The 26239-nt window shown below is 47.6% G+C and overlaps 1 protein-coding gene across 12 annotated transcripts in view; it reads left to right on the forward strand.

The window, feature by feature from the left end:
- The window catches only part of MED17 (mediator complex subunit 17), a 258928-nt gene that overhangs the window by 227410 nt on the left and 5279 nt on the right, over positions 1-26239 (forward strand). For all 12 annotated transcript variants that reach the window (XM_075865805.1, XM_075865809.1, XM_075865806.1 and 9 more), the window contains 2 exons: positions 3565-3679; positions 4483-4631. In XM_075865805.1, the coding sequence (XP_075721920.1) occupies positions 3565-3679; positions 4483-4631 (264 nt within the window). The remainder of the gene's footprint in view (positions 1-3564; positions 3680-4482; positions 4632-26239) is intronic.

The raw sequence follows: 26239 nt of genomic DNA on the forward strand, positions 1-26239 counted from the left end.
AAAGAGTGTTGAGGGGAGATGCGGATCGAAAAACCTTGATTTTTTTCGAAAAAGTAGATTTTGTGTTTTCTTGTTTCGTGTTTCTCCAAGCCTTCTCTTTACTATATTAACAAATCAAAGCTGAAAATCTACTAGAAGTTATCAAAAAATACAATTGAAGCAGTTGGGGTAGCTCGTGAAAGTGCGAAATTACCCGATTTTCGCCCACATGGGACTTCACTTTATGGCATCGCCGGCTCTTGAAATTTTGCGGGCATGTAGGCCTAACCCTGTTCTGTGTTTTTAGAGGCATTCACGCTAAAAATACAACAAAAAATTCGTTTTCCCACTGCTTTCTAGTGTGGGGAGTGGGCCTTCAACATCACGTGGTATGATTGGAGCCCTGTCATTGGTTGCGAGCATTCCGCTGCGCAGTTGAATGCGAGCGCTTTCTTCGTTCTCCTGCTTTCGCCGAGACAATGACGAACACAGCCACCTCAGTTATTATTTCCACGCCGTGGATGCCGGCGACAAACGCTACTTTCGTTCACAGAAGTTCATTACGTGGCACCAGTACAAGGGAAGGCACCCCAAACACAAATAGTGAGCGCTGGCGAGAGGTTCGTCTGCTGCAAGGCCTAGCCGCGGCAGCAGCGCTTTGCATTGTTCAAGTTTCATTCCTAGTGTCGATGACTTCGTCAGTGCTTCAGAGTTAAAAATAAAGATGTTCGACAACAAAAGCAAGTGTCTGGGCGAACGAACGCGGAAGCACATTTATTTGTGAGACCGATGCTACGCAGAACCTCGTCAGCGGCGCACTGCGGGTGGTGTGAGCTGTCCATTCGTGTAATGGCAAGTAGACAATAAGGTCTGGCATCGTTTTCAGAACTTTTGTTCTGAAATGACACTTGTACTGCAACTGTTTTTTCATCCACATACATGTCAAGTGGCGAGTATTCGTCATGAAGTGGAAGCGGGGAGACGTCCGCTAGGGGCAGTGCACTGGACAGCTTCGCTGTGAGCGTGAAGTCGGTGGTCGCACCGCATGCGATTGGCGTCAGATATGGGCAGCTTGTGCAATTTTGTACAATCACTAATGTTCAAAAACCAGTGCGTCATGCCCTGAATTCAAATAACATGCCCTGAATTCAAATAAATAACTTTAACAGGTCTCCAAAGCATATTCAGCTAAATAATTTCAGAAGCTTGTTTCTTGAATATGGTAAAACTCAAACTCAGCATTACAATTTTTTTCTAGGCCAGCACACAAATGTTACACAATGTTTCCTTGCTTTATTGAATTCTGCAATTCATTAGGAGCAACATTTGCTATTTTTAGAGCTTTCTTGTGCTTACTATTGTTGCCTAAGCTTGCACAAAAAATGCATTGTTTATACAAATGCATGGTTTGCAAAGAATTGACTAAATGAGCCATAAAAAATTGAAAGCTGATTTGAACAGAGGAGTTCGAACTCTACAACTGGTGAAAGTTTTATTGAGCTGTCACAAATATCTGGAGAAAATGTTTTTCGAGGAGTACCTTCCCTTAAGTGAACTACCATATGGCAGAATAGAGAAGCTCGATAGTGTCGATGGAAAGGAAAGTGGCTCTGCCTACGTTTCGCGTGTGTGCTCAGGCACTAGCTTGCATAAAGCCGAGGGTGTTAAGGCCAACATAGGGAAGGTAAAAAGTCTGCGATGAAAAACAGTAAACCACTACTGGAGGACTGAAAGTGGAAAAGTAGGCAGAAATATTAAAAAAATGAAGAGCAGGCAAACTAAAGTAAATCTGCGATGAGCTGCACAAATTGGGGCTGTGCACTTATAAAGCTTTTAGGAGCTGCTTGGCAAGCTTTTTATACTTGCACCTTGTCCGGCGCCTTGTACACCACACCAGTGTTGCCAGTGTACACTTCTCCAGTCGCCGCTCATTCGTCCTCTCCAGTGATTCCAACAATGCTCACTAGATGGTGCGCCGCCACCCAAGGCATTGGTTCTCGATGGCCAGGGCACTCTCCTCTATATAACTATGTCCACTTCGTTTTCACTGCTTTTTAGGCACGGTAGCATGCTCCTACCATGAGTGTTACATGCGGGTACCGGTATCCTTACCAGCCTGCTGTCATCGCCGTTGAAGAACGGCTGACATCTGCTATTTATGACCATTAGGCATTTGACTCGGTATGGCGTAAAGGGGCAGGTTGTTAACGTGCTGATCGACGTGGCCAATACTGTGCAGTGCTGGCAGAGAACGTGCCCAACAATGCTGCCTTTGACATGGGCATTGTCGGCCACTGTGATAGTACGTCTTAATAGAAAAGGCCTGTTACGCGGTTCGTTTCAAGCAGATTTTTTTGGTATTGAGTTTGTAGCAAACCAAACAAACACTCCCGTGTTGTTTGTTTTAAGGAAGAATTTGTCTTAATAGAGCTTACTGTACTCTTCTCTTTGGAAAGCATCGGCTTGATGCTTGTTAAGAAAAAAAAAACATAGTTACATCACATGGTAATGCCGAGAATCAGACAGTGAGTTCCAGCAACCGCATGGAAAAATAAAGAGGATGCTCTGAGACCTGCGCTATGCACAAACAGGAAAATACAAAGAAACAACACAAAAAAACTACCCGTAAAATAACTTGTGGTAATAGAAAAGGCGCGAAAGCACAGGGGCTACTTTGTGTAGTACGACTTGAGTCATAGGACATGCATGGTTTTAGGCCAAAGTTGTCAACGTGAAGACACGGCATCGTCCAGAAATACTTTTTAGGTAAGGTCACCCGCACATGGTATAACCTTGTAAGGTTCAAAATAAATGCTCAGAAGTTTTTCAGACAAGCTTCGCCGTCGTATAGGTGTGACACCTACACCCGTTCGCCAGGGTGGTAGGTGGCGTTTTGCTGGCAAAGGTTGTAATCCTGCACATCTGTGTCTTGTTGGTGAGTGATGTTTATGTAGGCTGCTTGATGACTTCTTTGGCGACGAGAAGGGCATGCACGGATCGGGGATATAAGGAGCATAAGGGTTGCGTGTGTGTTGGGCGCTCTCGCTCTCTGGCCTTCGCAGGCCCTCTCATGTCTCATGTCAAGGCTGTGAACCTATTTTGTTTACTTTTGTAAATATATAAATTAATAGCCTCACATAAGTTTCTCCTTTCTTCTCACCTGGGTGACAGCCTGTGCCCACTCCTCGGTCAAATCAGCACATTGCATGGGACCTGCTTGCGTGGCGTGAAATTGTGATTTTCAAGTCTTAAGTTGAACAGCATGGAATTCTTTTATGTGAATAAAAATCATTTTTTATTTCTACTGTCTTATTGTTAAAACATTCTTGCGAAAGTGTAAGTATAAATTGGAGCCCTTTAGCAACTATACGTAGAACTACAAATTAGATTGGGGTCTGACGAAGTGAATTGCAGATTTTTAGTGGTTCTTTGTTGGTGCAAATATATCTTCGTTGGAAGCCCAACACTAAAAAGTAAGAAAGTGGCTGTCTATATTGCTGTTGGTGTTTACTTTTGTACTTCCTACAAAGACGGCTGTGTGATTCTTGGCCTATCTCAAAATGAATGAATTGGTGCCCTGTGCAGCACTCCACTGGTTATTCATGTGGAAGAGCAACGACTACGAGCAGTGTGTCGTGATGGCCGAGTCATCCAACTCTCATATGAGCCTCAGGAACTGCGCTTCCTCCTCATGGCACAGGTACCTACCTTTATATATTCTCATCTAGGTGTTCTTCCTTTCAGATTTTTTTTTTTTTCATTTGAGCATTTCAATGTTGGTAGGCAACGAGGTGTTGCACTATCTAATCGCTTCCACCCCTGTTAGGAATGGGGTTGCTTGGCCAGTGCGAACACGTGCAGATTTTGGGCTTGGAGCAGTTAGGAGGACGAGTTGGAAGACAGGAAATACTTTATACTAAATATTTACATGTTGACAGTCTCAACTCTCCAAATGACAAGCACAACGCTGTGTTGGTGTGGGGCGGATTAAATTAGAACGGTGGTGTCCACCTCCACATTCTCTTCTCCACGCGGTGGCCCACCAATCTGGCACCCCTTGCTCATGCATCATGCCTTCGCCTCCAAGGGTCAATACCCGGTTGATGACACTAGGCCACGAGGTTGATGAGTGACCACTCTGGTGACTTTGCTCGGGGTTGGTGGCTCGCTGACAGCGCCTGTTGCACCTGGGCAAGTAAGGCTTGCCTGACGAGATCAGCATGGTGTCGGACAGGTGGCACCACATGTGTGCAGGGCTTGATTGTTTCTCCCATTAATCGCACTCAGGAATGTTGCTTTGCAGTCGCTTAGAGGCGACGTCTGGCATGGGTGATCGGGGCTGGCAAGGTAGCAGCACAGCAGTACGTAACATTTAGTTGAAACAATGAGATGTGCTGTCCTTCTCCTCCCATTGTTTATCTGTACTATTCAAAGCTTCTTTACTACAATGTTGATGTAAGGTCTATGCATGTCACAAGTGATTCGAATTGTGACTCTGCCCAGGTGGCTCAGCACCAGGTGAGCTCTGTGCAGACTCTGGCCAAGTTTGTGGGGTGGAAGGTGCTCTCCACCTGCAACAATGTGGGTGTGGGCCCCCTGGAAGCATTGGGCAATGCCAGCTCCATTCTCATGGCATCACCCACAGGAGACAAGTGAGTAGCTTGACAGTGTTGTTTGGTTTTATTGATCACCCTGATGAGATGGCACAAAACTCTAAATGTAGGAACAATCCTTGCAGTGATTGAAAAAGTTTTTGTTTTATCTAGAAATTTTTACAAGAAGACATTTAAGGTGGCGGTTACACTCCCTCCTTCTCGCAATAGTTCGAAAGAAGACACCAGACAATGCCACTCATCCACGCTTGCAAAAAGCGAGAAAATAGCTCGCGCAAGTAAGGTCAGCGTCGCCTCACACGTGTCTTGTCTGTTGTGCGAGGCGGCGCAAATCGGCCGATGAAAACCAGGAGCACAAACGCAGATGGCGTCTTTCACCTACAATCCGCCAACTGCGGCCATTGTTTCAATGACACGACGAAAGGTACCCCAGTGACAGCTGCAGACTGAAACTGGCGTTGTTAAAGTGTAAACACAAGTGCGTACATATGCACGTACACAAACACACACTCTCTCTATCTTTCTGACTCACTCACGTTCATGGAATAACGATTGAACATGACATCAACCAAACGTTTTGAAGCGTTTGAGTGCACTGGCATCGCCGCTAACCTTCTTTTTGATGTAGCGACCTTGGCACTGGCTTGATGTAGCGTCGTGCGAGCATCTCCTTTGTTTTGTTTTTTCTCTTGCCATGCGAAACTGCTCAACCTCAGCCAATGTAGCTTACGCTACAAAAACAGCCAGGCACATTTTAGCACAAGATAACTGTTACAATGTTAGCTCAAATGCAGTGCCCCCACGCGGCGCTGATAGTTGTGTTGAGCTCTGCAAGCCTGGCACAGCGGTGGGTAGCCGTTTTGGAAAAAATAAACACAGTTCGTTCTGGGCAAAGGGCTCAACATGTTCTCATGTTCTTTGCGGGCCTGATGGCCTACTGTTCACGGTAGTCACTACCGCCCGGCCATCTGTTAATCTGCACATGTAACAACTGGCGACGAGGATGGAATTCTCCCGGCAATCAGCATCTTTGTGCGCCAGAACTGCACCTATACCATGAGGCGATGCGTCACAGCTGAGGCAAACAGGCCTGGTAGGGTTGAAATGCACAAGAACTGGAGCTGATGTCACCAAGTGCTTGCAGGCAGTGATTGCATCTTGTTGTTCTTGTCCCCACTCCCACTGGCGACGAGGATGAAAGGAAGTTTCATGTAGGCCTTCGTTCTCGCACCGCTCTGCCATCTGTTCATCATGCCAAGTTTCGGCAACCTCAAGCCGTTCGAGGGGGGGAGGAGACGACTGGCCCTGTTACGTGGACCAGCTCCAAGCATTTTTCGTGGTGAATGATGTCACCCCAGACAAGCGTACTGCCGTGTTCATCAGCTGCTGCGGGCAGAAAACGTACGCTTTGCTCAGCAATTTGGTCAAGCCTGCCAAGCCCAGTGACAAGACGCTGGACGAGATTCTTCAAGTTCTTGGAAGCCATTAATGTCCGAAGCTCTCTGCCATCGTGCTGCGTTTTCGTTTCAACTCGCACGTTCGCGCGAAAGGGGAATTCGTCAGCAATTTCATCGCAGCACTAAAAAGCCTGTCCGAGCACTGCAACTTCGGGGCTGAACTCGAAAACATGCTCCACGACCGCGTCGTGTGTGACATAAATAACATGGATGTCCAGACAAGACTTCTGGAAAAACCAGACCTCATCTTCGACAATGCCATGCAGACCGCCCTGGCAATGGAAGCAGCAAAAAAGGACGCAGTTGAGATAGCGTAAGCGAACACAAGCAGCGCTTTCTCGACTCACCGTGTCTCGATAGGTTCTGGGGGCATCACCTGCTGCCGCTGCGGAGATCGACATCTTGCATCAAAATGCAAGCATCTGAAGACAATCTGCAATTACTGCCACAAACGAGGTCATTTGGTGAAGGTGTGCAATTCGAGACGAAGAGACAGCCAAGCTCAATGCAACAGACCTACCAAGGCACGTTCGTTCTCGGCTTGCAGTTCACCGTCGTTGAGTAATCGTCATCGTGTTAATACGGTACGCAAGCAGGACACCGCTACCACTTCATCTTACGAAGTTTTTGACATGTGGCCGGTCGAGTACGCCACGCCGCCTCCGCCTTTCACCGTCACTGTTGACGTTTGCGGCAAGCCGCTCCGCATGGAACTGGACACGGGGGCAAGTGTCTCTGTCATGGCCAAGTCGCGTCTTCTTCAGCTTTTGCCTTCGGTTCCTGTGCAGCCATCACAAGTGCTTCTGCAAAGCTATTCTGGGGAACTAAAAAAGGTTCAGGGCAAAGCTGACGTCAGCGTGAAGTTTCATGGCAAGGAGGCCGACCTACCTATTTTTCTGACCGGAGACGAATCGCCCACTCTTCTTGGACGCAACTGGATGTGTGAGCTAGGCATCGGCATTTCCGACGTTGAAGTGAACATCCACGCACTTTCCAACGTCAAACACCTAGTCCAAGACTACGCCGAAGTGTTGGACGAAGGCCTGGGTACATTCAAGGGTACTAAAGCTTCTCTTCATGTTCCTTCAGATGCTCCGCCTCGGTTCTTCAAGCCACGTCCACTGCCGTATGCCTTAACAGATGGAGTAACTCAAGAAATCCATGGACTAAGAAGAGATTCCATTTTTGTTCCAGTCAAGACAGCAAAGTGGGCTGCACCTATTGTTCCTGTGACCAAAATTGATAAACGCATCAGAATCTGTGGAGACTTTGGTGTCATCATAAACCCAGTGGCAACAGTGGAGCAGTACTCCATTCCAAGGATCTAGGACCTGTGGACTGCGCTTGCTGGAGGTGAGAAATTCACGAAATTGGATTTGCGAGATGCGTACCAGCAAGTTGTCCTTGACAAGGCCTCCAGGGAGTACGTCACCATTTCGACGCATATGGGGTTATTTCAGTACACCTGGTTGCCTTTTGGTGTCTCATCTGCTCCTGCCATATTTCAGCGCGAGATGGAGAACTTGCTCAGGGGACTGCCACTGTCACGGACTGCCATTTTTGCGACCCGGCGTCACAGCAATTAACGGGCGCCATACTACCCCGCTGTGGGGCAATGTCTCGGACTGCCATTTTTGCGACCCGGCGTCACGGCAATTAACGGGCGCCGTACTACCCCGCTGACCGGCGGGAACTGCGGGCGCATGAAAGAGAGCCGGGAAGTGCAGAATGGGGTGTTCTTCTTCGAACGTTGCCGCCGACGTTTGATTCTTTGTACCTACGGCGGCGTCTGCAGGGTCGTGGAAGGCCGCGATGTACCCCGAACAAGGTTTAGACTACGGGACGCACCGGCTGAGGGCCAAACAGTCTGACCGTTCCCACGGGAAAACTTCTGGTGGCCAAGCCATATGACAGCACCCCAACAGGTTGTCACTCTCGCTAGTTGAGGGCCCTCTCCTAATGAAAAAGGGGTGGGGTCAATATATTTTTTGGGGCGGAGTTTCCAACAATGAACCGCGCATGATTGGACCCATGTAGAGGTCTCTTGTTCCCAAGGAAGAGAGCGAGGGGACACGAGGGGGATTTAAGCGCAGGATTTTGCCCTGCTAGGCAGGCTAGTCGCTGACCAACATGGTTTAGAAACAGATCAACAAGTATCTCTTCTAGAAGTTTTTAGTGTGGCTCTGTATTGGTTGGCCACCTAAACTTAGCCGTTCGTCTAGTTGTGACGCGATATTAACGTCTGCAACGTAGACATCGGGACTTCGCCTCGAGTTACCTCAACCTGCCCGAGGTCACCTGCGAGCACTAGCCTCCCGGAGCCACCAGCGTTGCAACACCGCCGACATCGCAGTCGTGCCAGAACTCTCTTCGACTTCTCGCATCCGATCGTCGGGGACGCAACGCTGCCAGTCATCACACGTATGCATTCACCTGTTTCTATCTTCGAACTTTCTCCTCCGTAGTTCTATTGTTGTTAGTTTGTGTAGTTTGTAATAGTTCTCTCTCGTAAGCTGATTTATTGTTTTTTATATATATTTCTTTAGTTGTATCAAGTGTCGATGTATTTTGTTAGTTGTATTGAAGTGTTGTATTAGATCCCGTGTGGTGCAATATCACTAGAGTAAAGTTTGTTTTGTTTTCTCACGTCTCTGATCTCTTCACTGTCTCTGCTTGCGTACGGAACGAACTAACCTGCTGTCATTCCCGTCGCCGACTTTGCGCTGGCGACGCTAGAATGGCAGCTTGTAACAGCCACACATAGCAGTCAATTTCGACGACATTCTTATGACTGGGGCAAATGATGCTGAGCACCTTCGCAACCTTCGTGCTGTGCTTAGCAAGCTTCAGGAATCTGGCCTCAAGCTGAAACTTGAAAAATGCCACTTCTTCATGCCACAAGTTGAGTATTTCGGGCACATCATCAGCAAGGAAGGCCTTTCCCCGAATGTTGACAAGGTAGCAGCCATTCTGCATGCTCCTGTGCCTCAGGATGTCAGGGAACTTCAGGGTTTCTTGGGACTTGTCAACTTCTACAGGCACTTCTTACCCAATCGTTTGTCACTCCTTCGTCCACTGCACTTGCTTCTTTGTGAAGGGAAGAAGTGAGAGTGGGGACAAGAACAACAAGATGCATTCACTGCCTGCAAGCACTTGGTGACATCAGCTCCAGTTCTTATGCATTTCAACCCTGCCAGGCCCGTTTGCCTCAGCTGTGACCCATCGCCTCATGGTATAGGTGCAGTTCTGGCGCACAAAGATGCTGATGGCCGGGAACATCCCATCCTCGTCACCAGTTGTTACATGTGTAGATTAACGGATGGCCGGGCGGTAGACTACCGTGAACAGTAAGCCATCAGGCCCGGGAAGAACATGAGAACTTGTTGAGCCTTTTGCCCAGAACGAACTGTGTTTATTTTTTCCAAAACGGCCACCCACTGCTGTGCCAGGCTTGCAGAGCTCAACACAACTATCAGCACCGCGTGGGGGCGCTGCATTTGAGCTAACATGGTAACAATAACCTGAGGATCTTGAAATTCTTTGCTAACTTTCACCCTCTCCAACTACAATATAAGGGTTACCCATATAAAGTGCCTCTTGTTGGTGTTTAGTTGAACAGATGATTCACAGTAATATATAGGAGTTAGAAGCTCCTAGAGTCCATGGCTTTTCTAAACCTTTTTATGAGAATTACGTGGATTACCTAGTATATGTGATGATCTGGGATAATCCATAAGTTGGTTCACACTATTTCCCGTCTTGCTTTCACCACCCTTGTGCTACTGCCTAAATCATAATAAACTAAGCTCCCACGAAGTGTTTGCTTTACAAAATTCATTTTGGCCAAGAGCGGATTTCCAAATTCCATGTAATCTCACGAACACACAGATTATGGAGTAGCAGCACAATCGAGCTCAGCGTCGCGCTTAGTGGGAGGGTGGAAGAAAGGGGGTTTATGCATATTCGAAAATCTTAAGGGATTATGATGACACCCATATAAGAGCCACTTCCCTGAGCCCATTATCATGTGTTCTACGAATGTCTTTTTCTATGCTCCGTTTCCTACATCAAGTGCAACGCTGTCAAGGCTAGCGAGAATTCTCGCAATGAATGCGTTCGCACTCAGAAAGAGTACGATTATTTTTGCGTCTGAGACATGATGATGTTTCTTCTTTCTGTTTTGCGCCTCGGATATAAAAATGCCCTGTTATGTAGCTTGTCTTGGTTCTTATTTTTTGATGTTTTACTTGTAGATTTTTGCGATGCTCTGCAGGTGTGTTTGTGCTTCTCTCGCATGAGCGTTCACAACGATGAAAGCTAAGCGCGAGACGCGCGAAGTCACACAATTCTGACTGTACTTCTTGCATAGCTTTTACAGCGTTGCATCTGATGTATAAGAAACGGGGTATAGGTACATCTGTCAGCTTATGGGTGAACATCAACTGTGGCACATACCCGCATACCAGTGGCACGTACGCGCCCGCAGGTATGTGCTGGGCAAGCGGGCGGGCGGGCGGGCAAAAAAATGCTTTGCATCGAAAATGTTTATCAGTGCTACAGTATATGCATCAACACTATTTTTTTCATGTGGCCATTCTTACGGGCGTCGAAGTCAGGTTATTCTTTGTTGACCACACAGGCTTATTCTGAAATTCTTGGCAATTACAAGATTTGAGAACGTCCACCGAAAATGCGGATGTAGAAGTGAGATCTGTGTGACAGTATTTCTGCGAATCAGTGTGCCAGTTTCTTAAAGTGGTGAAGGGCCGAAAAGATGTACCAGAGTGGACCGTGAGCATCAAACTATTGGTACGAATACCAAAGTATTGACCAATAGTCAGCTCAGAGCTGACAGTTCTTCATTGTATTTTGTGGTACTTTTTTATTTTGTCGAGTATGTGAAATCTGAACAGTCTTCATATGCAAGGCAAGAAAGCAAAAACTAAAACATCGTGTCCCCCTTTGAAGCGGCACTACATACATATCGTTTGCACGGCATGTCAGTGCCCTTCCTTTCACGAGCAGCCGAACTATGAAGGGATGCACATTACTAAAGACACGGCGGGGAACGCTAGTTCTGCGAACGCGTGTCGAATGCGCAATTTTCCGACGTACCGAAACCATTTGCAATTTGATGACACTGCCCCACCTGTTGACATGGTGCGAGTGGAAAGGATTGATTACTCAGCCCTTCTCCTTTTACGGTTGATGTTTGTTACGTGCGGCTACTAGACTTACCTTGTGAGGCAAACTATGCAGCCTGGAGATATAATCTATACCTGTTTTCCCGTTTCATTATGCATAATTTTGTGACATTCGACGAACGTTTGAACTCACATAAGAAGAAGAACATAAACTTTATTTGTCGAATCCAGACTATTCGAGTCCGGCGTTTTTAAGTGGGCCTGGGCACCCAACGCGGATGCGGTTCTAAGACCTTGTCTTGAAGCGGCTTCCTCGGCACGCTGGACGGCCCAGAGTTGTGCTGTCAGGTTCGAGCTAAGCAGTGCGGCCTTCCAACGCGAGCGGAGGCTGGCGGTGGAAGAGTGAGACGAATCCGGACTGTTCGAATTGTTTATTAGGCCCTGACACTCCCACAGCATGTGACTAAGGGTGGCAACCTCGCCACATGACGTGCATCTGTTTGTAGTGTATATGTCTGGATACATGGCGTGCATGAGTGGGGTTTCTGTATGAATCTGTTTGTAAATGTCTGAAGTGTACCGCTTGCGTTCTGTTTAGCCTTTCGTGAGGGGATGGGTACATGCGTCTTTGTAACTGGTAATGTGTGGTGATGTCGTGAAACCTGGTCATACGATCCTCCCATGGCCAGATGTCTACAGTTCCCCGCGGGGGCTCGTCGTGCTCCGGCGATGCTCGGTGAGTGAGGCCTCGAGCAATGCGGTGAGCCGCTTCGTTGGGGGTGTTCAGTTCTGTGTGTGCCGGGATCCATAACAGGTGCCTTCGGTTATCGAAGTCGACCTCTCCTGCATGTATGGGATGTCGTTGGAGTATGTGAAACGCCTTTTGCGAGATTCGTCCGTTGGCAAAATTACGGATTGCTGTTTGCGAATCACTAAGCACGTATGTGGCATTGGTCTGTGTGAGGGCCAGTGCTATAGCCGCTTCCTCTGCCGCTTCAGCGTGTGCCGTGTTCACAGTGAGGCTTGTGATGTATTTGCCACGATGACCGGTAACTACCGCCACGAAACTATGTTTATTGGTATAACGCGCGGCATCAGTGAAAACCGCTTCAGTGTCGTTGGAGTAACTTTGAGTAATGCGTTGTGCCCTGGCTTTACGCCGTCCCGTATGGTGTTGGGGGTGCATGTTGCGAAGCAATGGGGGTACGTATACTTGCTCGCGTAACGATCTCGGAATTTCGACTTTGATGCCATGCTGCGTATGGTACGTGATGCAGAGTTTTTCGAGTAGGTGTCGGCCTGGGCGGGTCTTGGATAGGCGCTCGAGCTGGGAAACTTGTTGCGCCTCCACCAGTTCCTCGAGGGTGTTATGCAACCCTAGCTCTAAGAGTTTGCTTGTGCTAACTCCGGACGCCACTCTCAACGCGAACTTGTTAGTCTTGCGTATCAGGGTGTTAAGCTTGTCTTTTTCCGCAACTGTCCATTTGTGAAACGGTGACGTGTACATTAGTTGTGAAATAACAAAGGCTTGTATAAGTCGTATGACGCTGCCTTCGCGCATGCCTGCATGTTTGTTCATGATGCGTCGGATGAGTTGCATCGTGCTGGTGGCCTTTGCCATTATTGTGCGCAGTGCTTCATCATTGCCGTCGTTCTACTCAATCATCATCCCCAGTAGCCGGATCTTCTTTATCATTGGGATTAGTGAGCCCTTTGATGATGTTAGTTTGATTTCTTGTTTTTCAGAAGGTCTTTTTTTGAAGGTTTTTTTGTCTTTCGCGGGCGTCCCTTTTTCATTGGTCTATATAGCAGTAATTCGGATTTTTCGGCCGAGCAGGTGAGTCCCGTGCCTACGAGGTAATGTTCCACGCATTCTATGGCCGCCTGTAAGCGATCCTTGATCTCTCCGTCACTGCCAGTTGTCGTCCAGATTGTAATATCAGCCACGTATAGCGTGTGGTGCAGTCCATCAATTCGATGTAATCGCTCGAGTAACCCCAGCAGGACGAGGTTGAAGAGCATCGGCGAGATCACCGAGCCCTGCAGTGTACCCGAGCTTCCAATGTTGATTTGATTTGATTCTAGTTGTCCCACTCGTATGCGTGCGATTCTTCCCGTGAGAAAGTCTCGGACGTAGTTGCACACTCGCATTCCGAGGTTCAATCTGTCTATTTGTCGCAATATGATGTCGTGATGAACGTTATCGAAGGCCTTCTTCAGGTCCAGGCCAAGGATGGCTCTCGTTGAGCACCCAGGATTTTCTATGATTTGATGTTTCAGAGGCAGAAGAGTCTCCTGTGTGGAGAGATGTCCTCTGAACCCAATCATTGTGTGTGGTAATAGGTTGTTGTCCTCGAAGTAATCTGTTAGTCTATTGAGGAACGCATGCTCCATCAGTCTACCTACACATGAAGTTAGGGAGATAGGGCGCAGGTTCTGCTGCTGCAATTTCTTGTCGGGTTTCGTTATAAGTATGATCTGTGCTTCTTTCCACGGCTGGGGTAACTTTCCACGCACCCAACACTCGTTAATATAATCTGTGAGTTTCTCTAGCGATCTGTAATTGATGTTGCACAGTGCCCTGTTTGATATTCGATCTAGGCCTGGGGCTGACTTGGTATTGAGTTTGACGAGGGCCGCCTCAATTTCGGAAATCGAGAATTCTGCGTCTAGAATGGCATTGCCTTTTCCCCTGTAGTCCCGATGTACTTGCGGGGGCGTTTGGGATATGTAATGGAGTTCCGCTTCCCGTAGGAAATCTTGCTCCGTTCCCCTGTAAGTGTGTATGATTTTGCATATGCCTTGCCTCTGTGAGGTCTTGGTGTTCATGGGATCTATGAGGTACCGCAGTGTCTGCCATGTGCGACTCGTGGTGAGCTGACCATCCATCTGCGCGCATTTCTCTTCCCATTGCTGTTGTTGCAGGTTAAGTGCGTGCTTTTCTATTTCTTTGTTGAGCTGTGCTATTCGTTTTCGCAGTCTCCTATTTTGTCATTGTCATTTCCAGCCGCGATGCAGTTGGGTCTTGGCTTGCCACATGTGCAGTAACCGGGTGTCTATTCTATCAAGCCCAGCTGTTGATGGCATCATTTGCGTAACCCTCTCGATGTCCTGCCGAAGTTGGTAGGTCTATTGCTCAATGTCTTTGATGTCTTCAATCTGTTGCTTGTCTCGATTTTTTTCGTAGTAGTTCCCAATTGATCTTCATTTGGCGACCGGCATTGTGTTCCTGTGGACCGCCTTCTGCTTCTATAGAGATAATGTAATGGTCACTGCCCAAGTCTTGCATGGTGTTTCTCCAAGTCACCTTTCGTGTATTGCACGTAGAGGTAAGGTCCGGCATGGTGTCAGTGCTGACGCTGTTTCCCTGCCTAGTTGGTGCTGCTGGGTCAGTGACCAGCTCGAGGCCGGCGAGTTGCGCCGTTTCCCACAAATGCCTGCCTTTCGGCTGATCGTGTTTGTAATCCCACGTCGTATGCACCGCGTTGAAGTCGCCTCCAATGAAGAGTTGTTGCCCCTGGGCGATATCGAGTGCTCGTTTGAAAAGGACGTGAAAGCGGTGTTTGCGGCATCTCGGACTGCTATAGACGTTGAGTACGAAGATGCTGTCGGGCGTCTTATGCGCTGGAATTAGCTCTATGAGGACGCTTTTAATATCCTTGACTTGGGTGTCGTGTTCGATAACCGTCAGTTCTCGCTTGACCAGTGTGGTGACGTTTGGATTCTCCGCCTTGCCTGTTATAGACTGGTACCCTGAAAGTTTGGCGGGGCCGTTTGTTTCCTGCAGTATGATGACGTCTGGGCGTTCGGGGATCGTTTTCAGGTGTTGTTGTATGTGCACTCGTTTGTTTTTGTAACTTCAGCAGTTCCACTGCCATATTGTATGTTTTTGTTTCGAAGAGTGTCTTGCCATGGTTATGTGGTGCTACATGTGTGGTGCCGCTTCGCTATGCAACGTCACCTGCGGGCTGTTGGCAGCTTCTAATCTGGACAATCTTAGATAAATGCTCTCCAAGCTCTGTTTAATCGTACACGTGATAGTCGCGGTGATAGTTTCCTCGAGACTGCTCACGCGAGCCTCGAGTGCTTTCACTTTGGTGTCGCCTGTTGCTGCGCACGTACGCTTGGGACGTACTGACCATTTAAGGGAGATAGCCGGTCCGCGTTTAGTATCAGGGCCTTCAACCTCACCGTCCTCTATGAGTTCTTCTTGTGTTTCCTGCATTGCCTGTTGATCAGTCTCGCTGTGAACGGCAGACAGGAGCTTTTGTATGAGTTCGTCTTTTGCGTGAACCTGTGCCTGCATGCATTCCATTTGCTTTTGCATAGTTTGTATCGTCTGTGTTCACTGAGCTATCTCCGCCTCTATCTTAGTGTGTTTTTTGCCGCCAGCCTCCGCGTTTGTTGCACGTTTTTCTTTGACCGCATCTACAAAGCTCACCGAATCAGTTGCCTTGGCGTCCCTCGTTGGGGTCCGTCCAGATGTTCGACTGCGAGATCGGCGTTGCTGCTGCTTTCGGGCTCCCGGTGTGCGGCTACGAGATCGGGAGTGGCTTCGACTGGGTGTCCTGGATCTTGAGCGGGGCTTGCTGTGGGAATAATTGGTGGCAGTGGCCTCTGCCTCCTCGTTGGCCCTGCGTCGTTCCCATTGTCTCTTCGTCACGATGTAAGGCGTTTTGTACCTTGCACGGCAGTTGCTGTCCGCCGTCATGTGTGCGCCCTCGCACAGCTTGCAATGGAGGGAACACTGGTGGGTGGAGCCTGGGTTAGGGGCGTCACAACCACGACACACTTCATCCTTGGGCTTTGGGCACACGTCCAGTGGTGACCAAGTCTCCCGCAGCAGTGACACATGTCGACTTGCTTGCGATACAAGGTGCAGCGAAGGAGAGCTCCGCCGTACCTGACGTAAGTGGGCACTCGCGGTCCTTCAAACGCCACTATGACAGTTGTGGTGTTACTGAGCCATTTGGCTGCCAGGGTGTAAGGTTACGTGCGTGAACGGTGCTGGTGTGAATGGACTTCGCGTCTTCTTCCAACGGGATGCCCTTGATTATTCCCTTCACCGTGTTGTCGGGGGCCATCTCGTACGCATTTACCTCGTGGTGGCGGTCACCGATGGTGATGACTTGAAGCTGTCTATTTATCGGCGTGAGAGGCATGGGGTGTGCTCACGACGATGATGTTTTGATGGTTGTTGGAGCACACCGTGTCCTCCCCTGCTTCATGCGCCGGTACGTTGGCCGCGCGGTAAATCGCCGATGCAAGGCGCACGGTTCCAGTGGTGGCCACGTCGAGGCCTCCTCGTGGTCGTATCACGATCTTGAAATCGCTCCGTAGAAGTAGTGGCATTTTGCTTTTTCTGATGACTTGCTGCTTGATGTTACGCGGTTGTCGTGGCGAACGCTGTCAGTTGAAGTCTGCGCCCTCGCCGGTGCAGGAGGGGGCTCCGTTCGGGGTGTTGTTCTGCGCGTTTGCGCGGTTAACCTGGGTCTTAGATTTGATGGTGCACCAATCCGTGCCTTCCAGAAACTCTTCGGGGGAGGTATCTTCCCCGTTCATTTGGACTTCCATCATCGTTGATGGGCGAAGAAAGCGCCGGCGTCAGATGAGACGCTCAGCGCGTCTCGTCGGGCCAAAGGGGTGCGGGTTGAAAACCTCTCGAATCCGGCAAAAAGTCCTTTCCAATTTTGAATTTTGGTGTCAGTGGAATCCTGGTGACTTTCCGCACGCGTTGTTGTAAAATTCATGGGCTGAATGACCGAAAATTACTGGCAAATAGTTCTTGGAAGACGGAGCCGACGTGATGCGCGTCCTCTCTCTCAGGCGACCAGCGCGCCCTCTTAACTCACATAAAACAACTTAATTTTTCATCTAATAGATGGAGCTACCACCAAAAAACGGTTGTGAGATTTATGATTCCTTGAAAATATTTAGTTTAAAGCACTGAATGGTCAAGTTAGTGAGCACAAATAGATACAAGACACAATAGCCTTCTACTAATTTGTAATACCTGTTGGCAGTTAGCGTCTAAAAGAAAAAAAAGCGAGTTCCGATGGAACTGGCCAGCAGAAAAATTAGCTATATTCAATGTTGTCTTGTAGGTTCTCTAATAAAAATTAAAAAAAAATTATCTTCATAGAATCACAGAAAGGGGCCTGCTACTTCATTATATAGAAGTTCAGAGTATCAGATTGTATAGTTTTGTCGCTTCGTCGGTAATGCATGACCAAGTACAGCCATAAACTGCCCCATTGACACAATAATAATTCATCAAATTCTCGTCAAAGCACTGAGCAACTTCATTTGGAAAATCAGTCTAAAGTAGTCTACATAGCCACTAAGTATTATGGTTCTGCTATGTAATGAAAAAAGATATTCCTATACAAACCTTCTTTATTTTGCCCATTTTCATTAGAATGTAAATAAATTACTAATTAGTTTATGTCCAAAAACTTTTCATCAAAACCTTGAATGCCACTTCATCTAAAGGCACAGTGAATCCCGCTTTATTACATTGAATAGTTTTGCTGCACTCGCAGTACAACGGAGGCTTCTACGGTGAAAGTGCTTTTGTTGCTCACATTATTTTCATTTCTACTAGGTAACGTTTCCAACCAGGCAATAAAATCAGGTGTCATTAAAAAGGGGGGATAATAAGCTTTCTGAAGTAACCCAATTCAGTTTTCTTCGTGAAGCGCAGCGAGCCCAGTGCATCGGCAAACACTACGTAAAATGCGAAGTGGTTGCGACCGGAGTGGGACCACCACCTTAAGTGTGTTAAATGATTAATCATAACACAGTAAAAATTTACTTACTTCTTGTTTATTTTTCAATACTACACGCTTTTTCAGACGTGCAGTATTGGAGAGGGTATGCAAAATACAAAATCTTCACATTAGAACTACTGCACAAATAAATATTTCAATAGGTGTAACTAGCGTGCATGTTCCTGACCAGTAAGCGTGAGGCCATGAAAAAGTTACTATTCTCCATAAACGCAAAACGTGATACGCACAAGAAAACTGCTGGACGCATGTAACAATGTGCAAGTACTTGTGTCATACATTGTTTTTGCTTTTATTTGCGCACAAATACTGGTCATCCTATTTCAATGCCTGGTCAGAAAGTGGGACCTCACACCAGCTGCAGTGTTGCTGTGGCTGCGTTGTGGCTGTTATAGGTGCAGGCTGCACACACTATTGTTGGCTTGAACAAACTTGCGGGGAATGCGTGTATATCCGTGAAACATTTTGTTTCTATACTACAGGTTTTCTGCTCAAACTTGTGCAATAAATGTTTTTGTTTACCTAAATGTGTTTGTCTATGCTCACGTATTTCTAAGCACTGAGTGCCTGTATGAAAATACACGCTTGGATGTATGTGGTTTGCATGATGGGAGTGGTGTATTTAATCCCACTTAGTTGTGGCCGGGTTTACATTCGCCAAACTGGACGGTGTTTGAACGTCAAAATTAGGAAACACGAGCTTTCAATTCGAAAAATTCAGGAGCACGTTTGCTTGCACATTGCCACTCCTGTTCTGCCTGCGTTCCTGTTTTCCCAAAAAGCTCAGATGCTCTGGCCCGTGAAATAATGAAAGTGTTCTGGATAAAGAAAAAAAGTGACTTGTGTGTAAGGGACACGTCAGTGGTTTTGTGCAAGTCTGAGTTTGATTTTCGCGCTAGGTAGCTTGATTAGATATGCCTTTTGATTGTCCTCTGTCTTTATTTGTAGTCATGGGACTAGGTGAAGTAGTGTGCTTTGCGCATGTGTGGGGTGGTTATATATTTCCTATGTTTCTCCTGCAAATAAATCAGTTGGGTGTTGATGCTCTTTCTCTGTGTGTCTTTCTTCCTGTGGTGGATTAGGCATCTAGAACTTTCCTTAACTTGAAGCCGCTACTACTAGTCCCACATATCGCCGCTGCTACGTGTCATGTAAGATACAGTCGAATCTCGATAATTCGAACTCGAGGGGGCCCGAAAAGTTGTGAGAATTAAAAGAAGCTCAAATTAATGAAAGCTAAGTGAACCGAGGGCTCACCATGAAGTGGTGCATGTGCATTGAGGTAACACATGAGGGGGAAGTTTCAGAAGACTTGCATTTATTCTCAAATCACAGGACATCCATCAATATTTGAAGTAATCGGTGATGCACGTCTGCACACGTTTGCATTGCAGCGAGCCAGTTTTGCACGCAGATTTCAAAGCATTTCTATTTCGGCTTCAGCATTCTTCTGGCAAAAGAAGTTGTGGGTGGCAATGTATTGCGCCGACACTCTCCAAAGACGACGACAACAACGACTGCGTCTCTGCGTGGCCAGCACATGACGAGAAAGGAGAAGCGTCTCCACGTGGAGAGAAGCAGATCGGCATTTGAGAAAGAACCAACACTCAACGGCAGCTTTTTCTTTTTTATTCTTCGCGCACATCGTTGAAAGGAGAAGGGTCTATGTGGCAGGGACAGGAAAGGGAGAAGCGTGGAACCGGCGAGTGAGAGAGCCAACACTCCACAACAGCTTCCTTTTTTTCCTCTCTCTCTTCGCATGCAGCGTTGAAAGGAGAAGAGTCTTTACGTGGCAGGGACAGAAAAAAGAGAAGCATGGCACAAGCGCGGCGCAATTCGGCATTTGAGAGAAAGCAAACATTCCTACGCAGCCTTTTCTTTCCTATTCGTTTCCTTCGCGCGCAGCGTTGAAGTGTGGAGGGTGCCGCCGTTACATCACCAAAGCCCCCCTTTCGAAAAGTTTTTTCCGCCATGAAAAAACTGCAGTCATGTGCACGTTTCACCATACACAACACACATCCTGCCCAATGTTCACTACAATCTTATAATCAATCCACTTATTGTACCTTAAATGTTCACATAAAATCTGCTGAATGTTCACTACACATGTCACAGCTAAGCTACAGCGTCCTGTGCAAAACTAAGAAAATCACACTTCCCTCAAAATTGTAGTGTTAAACCCAGGATACTATACAGAAACAGTCTAAGTCTTTGTCCATGTGGTCTAAATCCGGATGCAGCCATCAGTTATTTAAACTTGACTCTCAGGTTATAGCGTCCCACACCAGACGAACAGCATATTTTTTTTTTTTTCATCGGAATACAAAAAGAAAACCTTGCAGCATTTCCTATCAGACACCTGCCCGTAGTTCTGCCTCAGGATAGTCTGACAGTCCAACAATTTGATTGCCTAAGTGCGGCAATGCTTGGACAACAACAGTAGTTGTATCCTACAAGTGTTAGCGGTCTGGAACACTCCATCTTTCTTTTTGTGATGTGAATGTGCGTGTTTGAAAAGTGCGCATTGCTATCAGCCTGAACCAAACAGGATGACAAAGATGACGCTCAGTTGCAGCACGTGTGGGCGTGAAGATTTTAAGCCAATAAGGGGCTTCCACGGAGATTTAGGAGAGCTACGGGAGAAGAACAGCGAAGCCAAGCAGACGTGGCTGAGACGTGACCGAGTGAGGAAGGTGGCCAGGGCGCGGGGGTAGCGGCCAGCAGAGCTCCTGCATCAAGGTCGCTGCGCGCTCCCACCTGGACACAGAGCTTCTTCTCGTCGCCTGCCAGGCTTGTTCTGGTCTTCTGGCATTGGCCAAGAAACGTCTCCGACTTCATGTGCGAGCTGCGGCTGCCGAACGCCGAAAGGTCACTGACCTCAACCAGCCCGACGCTTCCTTTCCTGACAGTCAACGATGTGAGGGTCTCAACCACATCACCGCTGTCACCGTTTGCGTGAGTGCGTCCACGCCTTGTTAACAGAGCCTCCACTGCAAGCACCACGTCCCGCTGTGTTGTGTTAAGGGTTATTTTTTACTGAACATTTATTTCCATGCACTGTTCATGTCTTTAGCCATTTGTTCTTCCTGCTAACCGCTTTCTAGTTATGCATGCAGTGTTCTTTGTCTGTTATTTGTCTTTTAGGGGTTTCTAAAATATATTGAGTGTTAGGGATTTGGTGGAAGCAAATGTTCTCGGCAGCTTATTTCTCGATGATGGTTTTGTCGTCGATGGTTTTTGCTTTACACAAACATACACAAGAGCTTGCCCATTCAATAGCTTCGGGACAATTGGCATCCGGCGACAGGACGAGACCGTTTTACCATTTAACTCTCCACACTAGAACAGGAACATGAGTAGGGCAGACCTAGAAGAGTTGGCAAGACGCATGGGTCTGAAAAACGAGGTAATGGCGGCTTGGTGTGAGGAACGTGAGAGGTACATTCGCGGAGAGAGGGAGCAGGAAATTGAGTTTGAAAGAGAACTGAGAAAGAAGGAAACGTAAATTGAAGAGATAGGGCAAAAGACGCTTCACTTGCAGCTGAAACTGGCAGAGGCCGAAATGAGGAGACTAATTGGTAGAGACTCGCGAGATGAATATTCGTATCTGAAATCCAAAGAGTGGATAATCGATGTGTTTTCTGATTGTAGGACTTTTATGCATAATTCGGTCTCTCTTTTCAACGGCAGATTTGAGAACGCTTGTGATGAAACTTTAGGTTGAGATTCTCTATAAGTGGTCGGCAGAGTCGAAAGGAAGAGCGAGGGCGAGACCAGTCGAGGTTTGGCGACTGTGACGAACATGGCTTCGCAGGAAGTGTCGGAAAAGGAACAGTCGAATTCTTTCTATAGCCATGTGGTTATGCAAACTGGTGCAATGGAGTTCAAATTAATTGAAGAGGTATGGAGTCCTCTAGACAATCCTGACGAAAAAGCGATTGGTGTTCGCATAGAGTGCACATCCGAAAACCAAGGTGCAGTCTCTAGAAAAGATGCCGATTCTTCCGGTGTAGGAAGTAAAACAAGTGACATAGCAAGGAGGGTATGCCTTGTAGACAACTCTGAGGCTGTAGCTGTACTGTCATCCTGTGCAACACTGGCAGTGGCACAGGCATTGTCGGGGAACACAGTTAGCTCGCCTGAACGTGGCGTAATGATTACGTCATGTCAAAGTAGAGTATGTAGCGCTCCGTGCAAAAAGCAGAAAACGACTACGAAATCGTTCAGTTTAGAAAACAAGAAGTTATATGAAGGAGCATGTGACCTGTGTGCAAGTTAAGTAGAAAACTCAGAGGGGGTTGTAGCAGTATCTGCCTGCATGCCACCAGCTGTAGTAACAGATGCCGCTGGCAGGGCTGATGGCCATGTGGATAACTATCGTATGTACAGACAGAAGTTCATATTTAGTTCCGATGAGATGAGATGAGACAAGTGAGCTGACAAAAAGGGCAGAAACGCCTGTCCAACTGTATGTGGCAGTGTCACAAGTGGAGCCAGGGACAAATGATGAAGTTGGAACGGCAGGAAGGCCAAAACATAAAGGTTGACTGTAGTCGCAGTAAAACTGCTAGCCTTGCAGGAAGTGAACAAGACTGTAGCAAGCTAGCTCCACTGCAAAGCTCTTTGAGCAATGTGAAAGCTCTGGTGCCTTTTGTAGTGTCAGCTCATCAGGAAGTTGTTCGGGTTACAAGCTTTGATGTCCCGAAGACGTCTGGGCCTAGATGAGGCGATGACTTGACTAAACAGCGCAGTGAAGTGTTCCAGACCACTACCACTTGTAGGATACAACTACTGTTGTTGTCCAAGCATTGCCACACTAAGGCAATCAACTTGTTGGACTGTCAGACTATCCTGGGGCACAACTACAGGCAGATGTCTGATAGGAAGTGCTACAAGGTTTTCGTTTTGTATTCCAATGAAAAAAAAAAACAAATATGCTGTTTGTCTGGTGTGGGACGCTATAACCAGAGAGTCAAGTTGAAATAACCGGTGGCTGCATCCGGATTTAGACCACATGGACAAAGACTTAGATCGTTTGTGTATAGTATCCTGGGTTGAACACTACAATTTCGCGGGAAGTGTGATTTTCTTAATTTTGCGCAGGACGCTGTAGCTTAGCTGTGACATGTGTAGTTAACTTTCAGGAGATTTTGTGTCAACATTTAAGGCACAATAAGTGGATTGATTGTAAGATTGTAGTGAACGTTGGGCAGGATGTGTGTTGTGTATGGTGAAACATGCATTTAAATGGCCACTCACCAGGTTTCGCAATTTCGAGCTGACAAGCGCAATGCGTAGACGAGTCATTGATGATCTTGTCTGCCAAAATTTGCAACGCTATGTGCAACGGAAATGGGTCAAACTTCAAGATGAACGCTGCTCCCCCTCCCTTCTGCTGGCGCACGCCCAGTGATTAAGGGCATGACGTGTGCGTATGAATGGCTCTACGTACACGGCGATGCAGTGACTTTGGTCCTCTATGTAGACGACTAGGCTCTTACGTTGCACACAGTGGCACGTGACATGGCGAAAATTATTTAACACGGCATGCGTAGTATATGTAATTTTTGCTTGAAGAGATTAAGCTCTAGATAAATAATGAGACACAATAAGGGAATGTGAGCACCTTTTTTTCCGTTTTTCTCTTGTGAACTGCAACGAGATGCGGGGCTAATGTGTCAGCATTTGGCATGCGTTCGTGTACCCGCGGTCAGCGCATCGAGCAAACAACCGCCGTGGAACGCTCCTACGCGTTTGCGCACTTATTGTGCTCATCTATTCTACCGCGTCTAAGCCAGCGTTTTGAAACCATCCCGCAGAAACAGGCAGAAGACCACAAAATAATGCTGGTCAACAAAGCAACGACGCTCGCGTGCTCGGGGATTGGACTTGTTTGGGCCTGTCATGCGCACATGACCTCTTGGGCAGATGCCTGAGAAGTGGGGAAGAGATTTGGCTTGCAAAGGCTATGCGGAGGAGCCGCAAGGGTTTCGAGCTCGCCTCCTCTCATCCTCGTGTCGCGCCGCTTCAAAAAACCGTTTTCTCCGCTCATGATGAACCGGTTCAAAATATTTTTGTGGCAAAATGTTCCTCATTAGACAACCAACAACTTCCACTGTCTAACTAAAATTTCGTATGGGGCCTGGTGAGTGGCCCTTTAACTGCAGTTTTTTCATGACGGAAAAAACTTTTCAAAAGGGGCGCTTTTGTGGTGTGAATGCGCACATTTGAAAAGTGCGTGATGCCATCAGCCTGAACCAAAGAGGACGACGAAGATGACGCTCGGTTGCGGCACCTGTGGGCGTGAAAATTTGAAGCCAATAAGGGGCCTTCACGGAGATTTAGGAGAGCCACGGGAGAAGAACAGTGAAGCCAGGCAGACGTGGCTGAGTCGGGATCGAGTGAAGAAGGTGGCCAGGGCGCAGGGGTGGCGGTGAGCAGAGCTCCTGCATCAAGGTCGCTGCGGGCTCCCACCTGGACACAGAGCTTCTTCTCGTCGCCTGACGTAGGCCAGGCTTGTTCTGGTCTTCTGAAGTTGGCCAAGAAATGTCTCCGGCTTCGTGTGCGAGCTGCAGCTGTCGAACGGCGAAAGGTCACTGACCTCAACCAACCCAATGCTTCCTTCCCTGCCAATCAACGATGTGAGCGTCTCAACCGCATCACCGCCGTCACAGTTTGGGTGAGTGCGTTCATGCCTTGGTAGCAGAGCCTCCACTTCAAGCACCACGTCCGGCTGTGTTGTGTTAAGGGTTATTTTTTACTGAACATTTATTTTCATGCACTGTTCACGTCTTTAGCCGTTTGGTCTTCCTGCTAACCTTTTTCTAGTTATGCATGCTGTGTTCTTTGTCTGTTATTTGTCTTTTAAGGGTTTCTAAAACATATTGAGTGTTAGGAATTTGGTGGAAGCAAATGATTGATATGTGGGGTTTAACGTCCCAAAACCACCATATGATTATGAAAGACGCCGTAGTGGAGGGCTCCGGAAATTTAGACCACCTGGGGTTCTTTAACGTGCCCCAAATCTGAGCACACGGACCTCCTTCATTTCCCCCTCCATTGGAAATGCAGCCGCCGCAGCCGGGATTCGAACCCGTGACCTGCGGGTCAGCAGCCGAGTACCTTAGCCACTAGACCACCGCGGCGGGGCGTGGAAGCAAATAGTCTCGTCGATTCATTTCTCACTGATGGTTATGTCATCGGTGGTTTTGCTTTACAGGAACCTACACGAGAGCTTGCCCATAAAATAGCCTCGTGACAGTGACAGAGGACAACTCTGTAGTACTGTTGGTGATTGTTTGACACTGTGGTGCGTGCTCGTGGTGTACCACACAGCAAGAGTCAAAAAAAGCACTCAGCATCACTTTGACATTGCTGCACACTTGGCAGGCCTTCTTTGGGCTTGGTGACATGGAATGCTTCCACTGTACAACTGGGATTTGGCTTCCGAGTCGTACCTGTACACTTAAGACTCGTCAGAAGTGATAATGGTGTTCATGAAGTTAGGGTCACTGCTTGTGAAATCCAGCATGTCCTTGGATACTTCAACCCGAAGTTGCTTTTTCTCCACCGCGAGCAGTTTCGGCACGAATTTCACCGCAACTCTTTGCATGGTCAAATCTTCGATCATAATGGAATGAGCAGAGAAAGTGCTGATGCCCACCTCTTCCGCAATTTTCCAGATAGTCACGTGACTGTCTTGCATCACCACAGCATTCACTTCAGTAACGACCTGGTCATTTGGTTATGTTGATAGCCAACCAGAGTGGGGCTCACTCTCCACCGATGTGCGGTCGTCTTTAAACTGGTTGTACCTCTCCTCGATCTGTGTGGGGCCTATAGCGTTGTCACCGAAAGCCTTCTTGATCTTCCCGAAGGTTTTCGCTTGGCTGTCGCCCAGTTTCTGGCAAATTTTTATGCAGTAGCACTGCTCCAGCCTCTCTCTCATTTTCCTTGCAATGAAAAACCGACGAGAGCACTGCACAGTATCTCACTCAATTGCTGTGTCTGAGCGACTGACGCTATTGGCAGGTGGGAAAAAAATTCGCGCATGCTCACGAAATATGAAAATTGGCTGATGCAAGCACGCTTGTTTGAAATCCATCAGGTGCTCGGGAAAAAAAAATAAGGTTGGATAGTTTTCTAACAGATGTTGTATGTTGCGTCTCACCACAGCAATTGAAGCCATGTACTCCCATTTGTCACATATGCCTACAATACTGCCACGCAGGCCACCAGGGATTTCCCCCTTCTTTCTA

Source organism: Rhipicephalus microplus, chromosome 6 (genome assembly GCF_043290135.1).
Source record: "Rhipicephalus microplus isolate Deutch F79 chromosome 6, USDA_Rmic, whole genome shotgun sequence".
Lineage (NCBI taxonomy): Eukaryota > Metazoa > Arthropoda > Arachnida > Ixodida > Ixodidae > Rhipicephalus > Rhipicephalus microplus.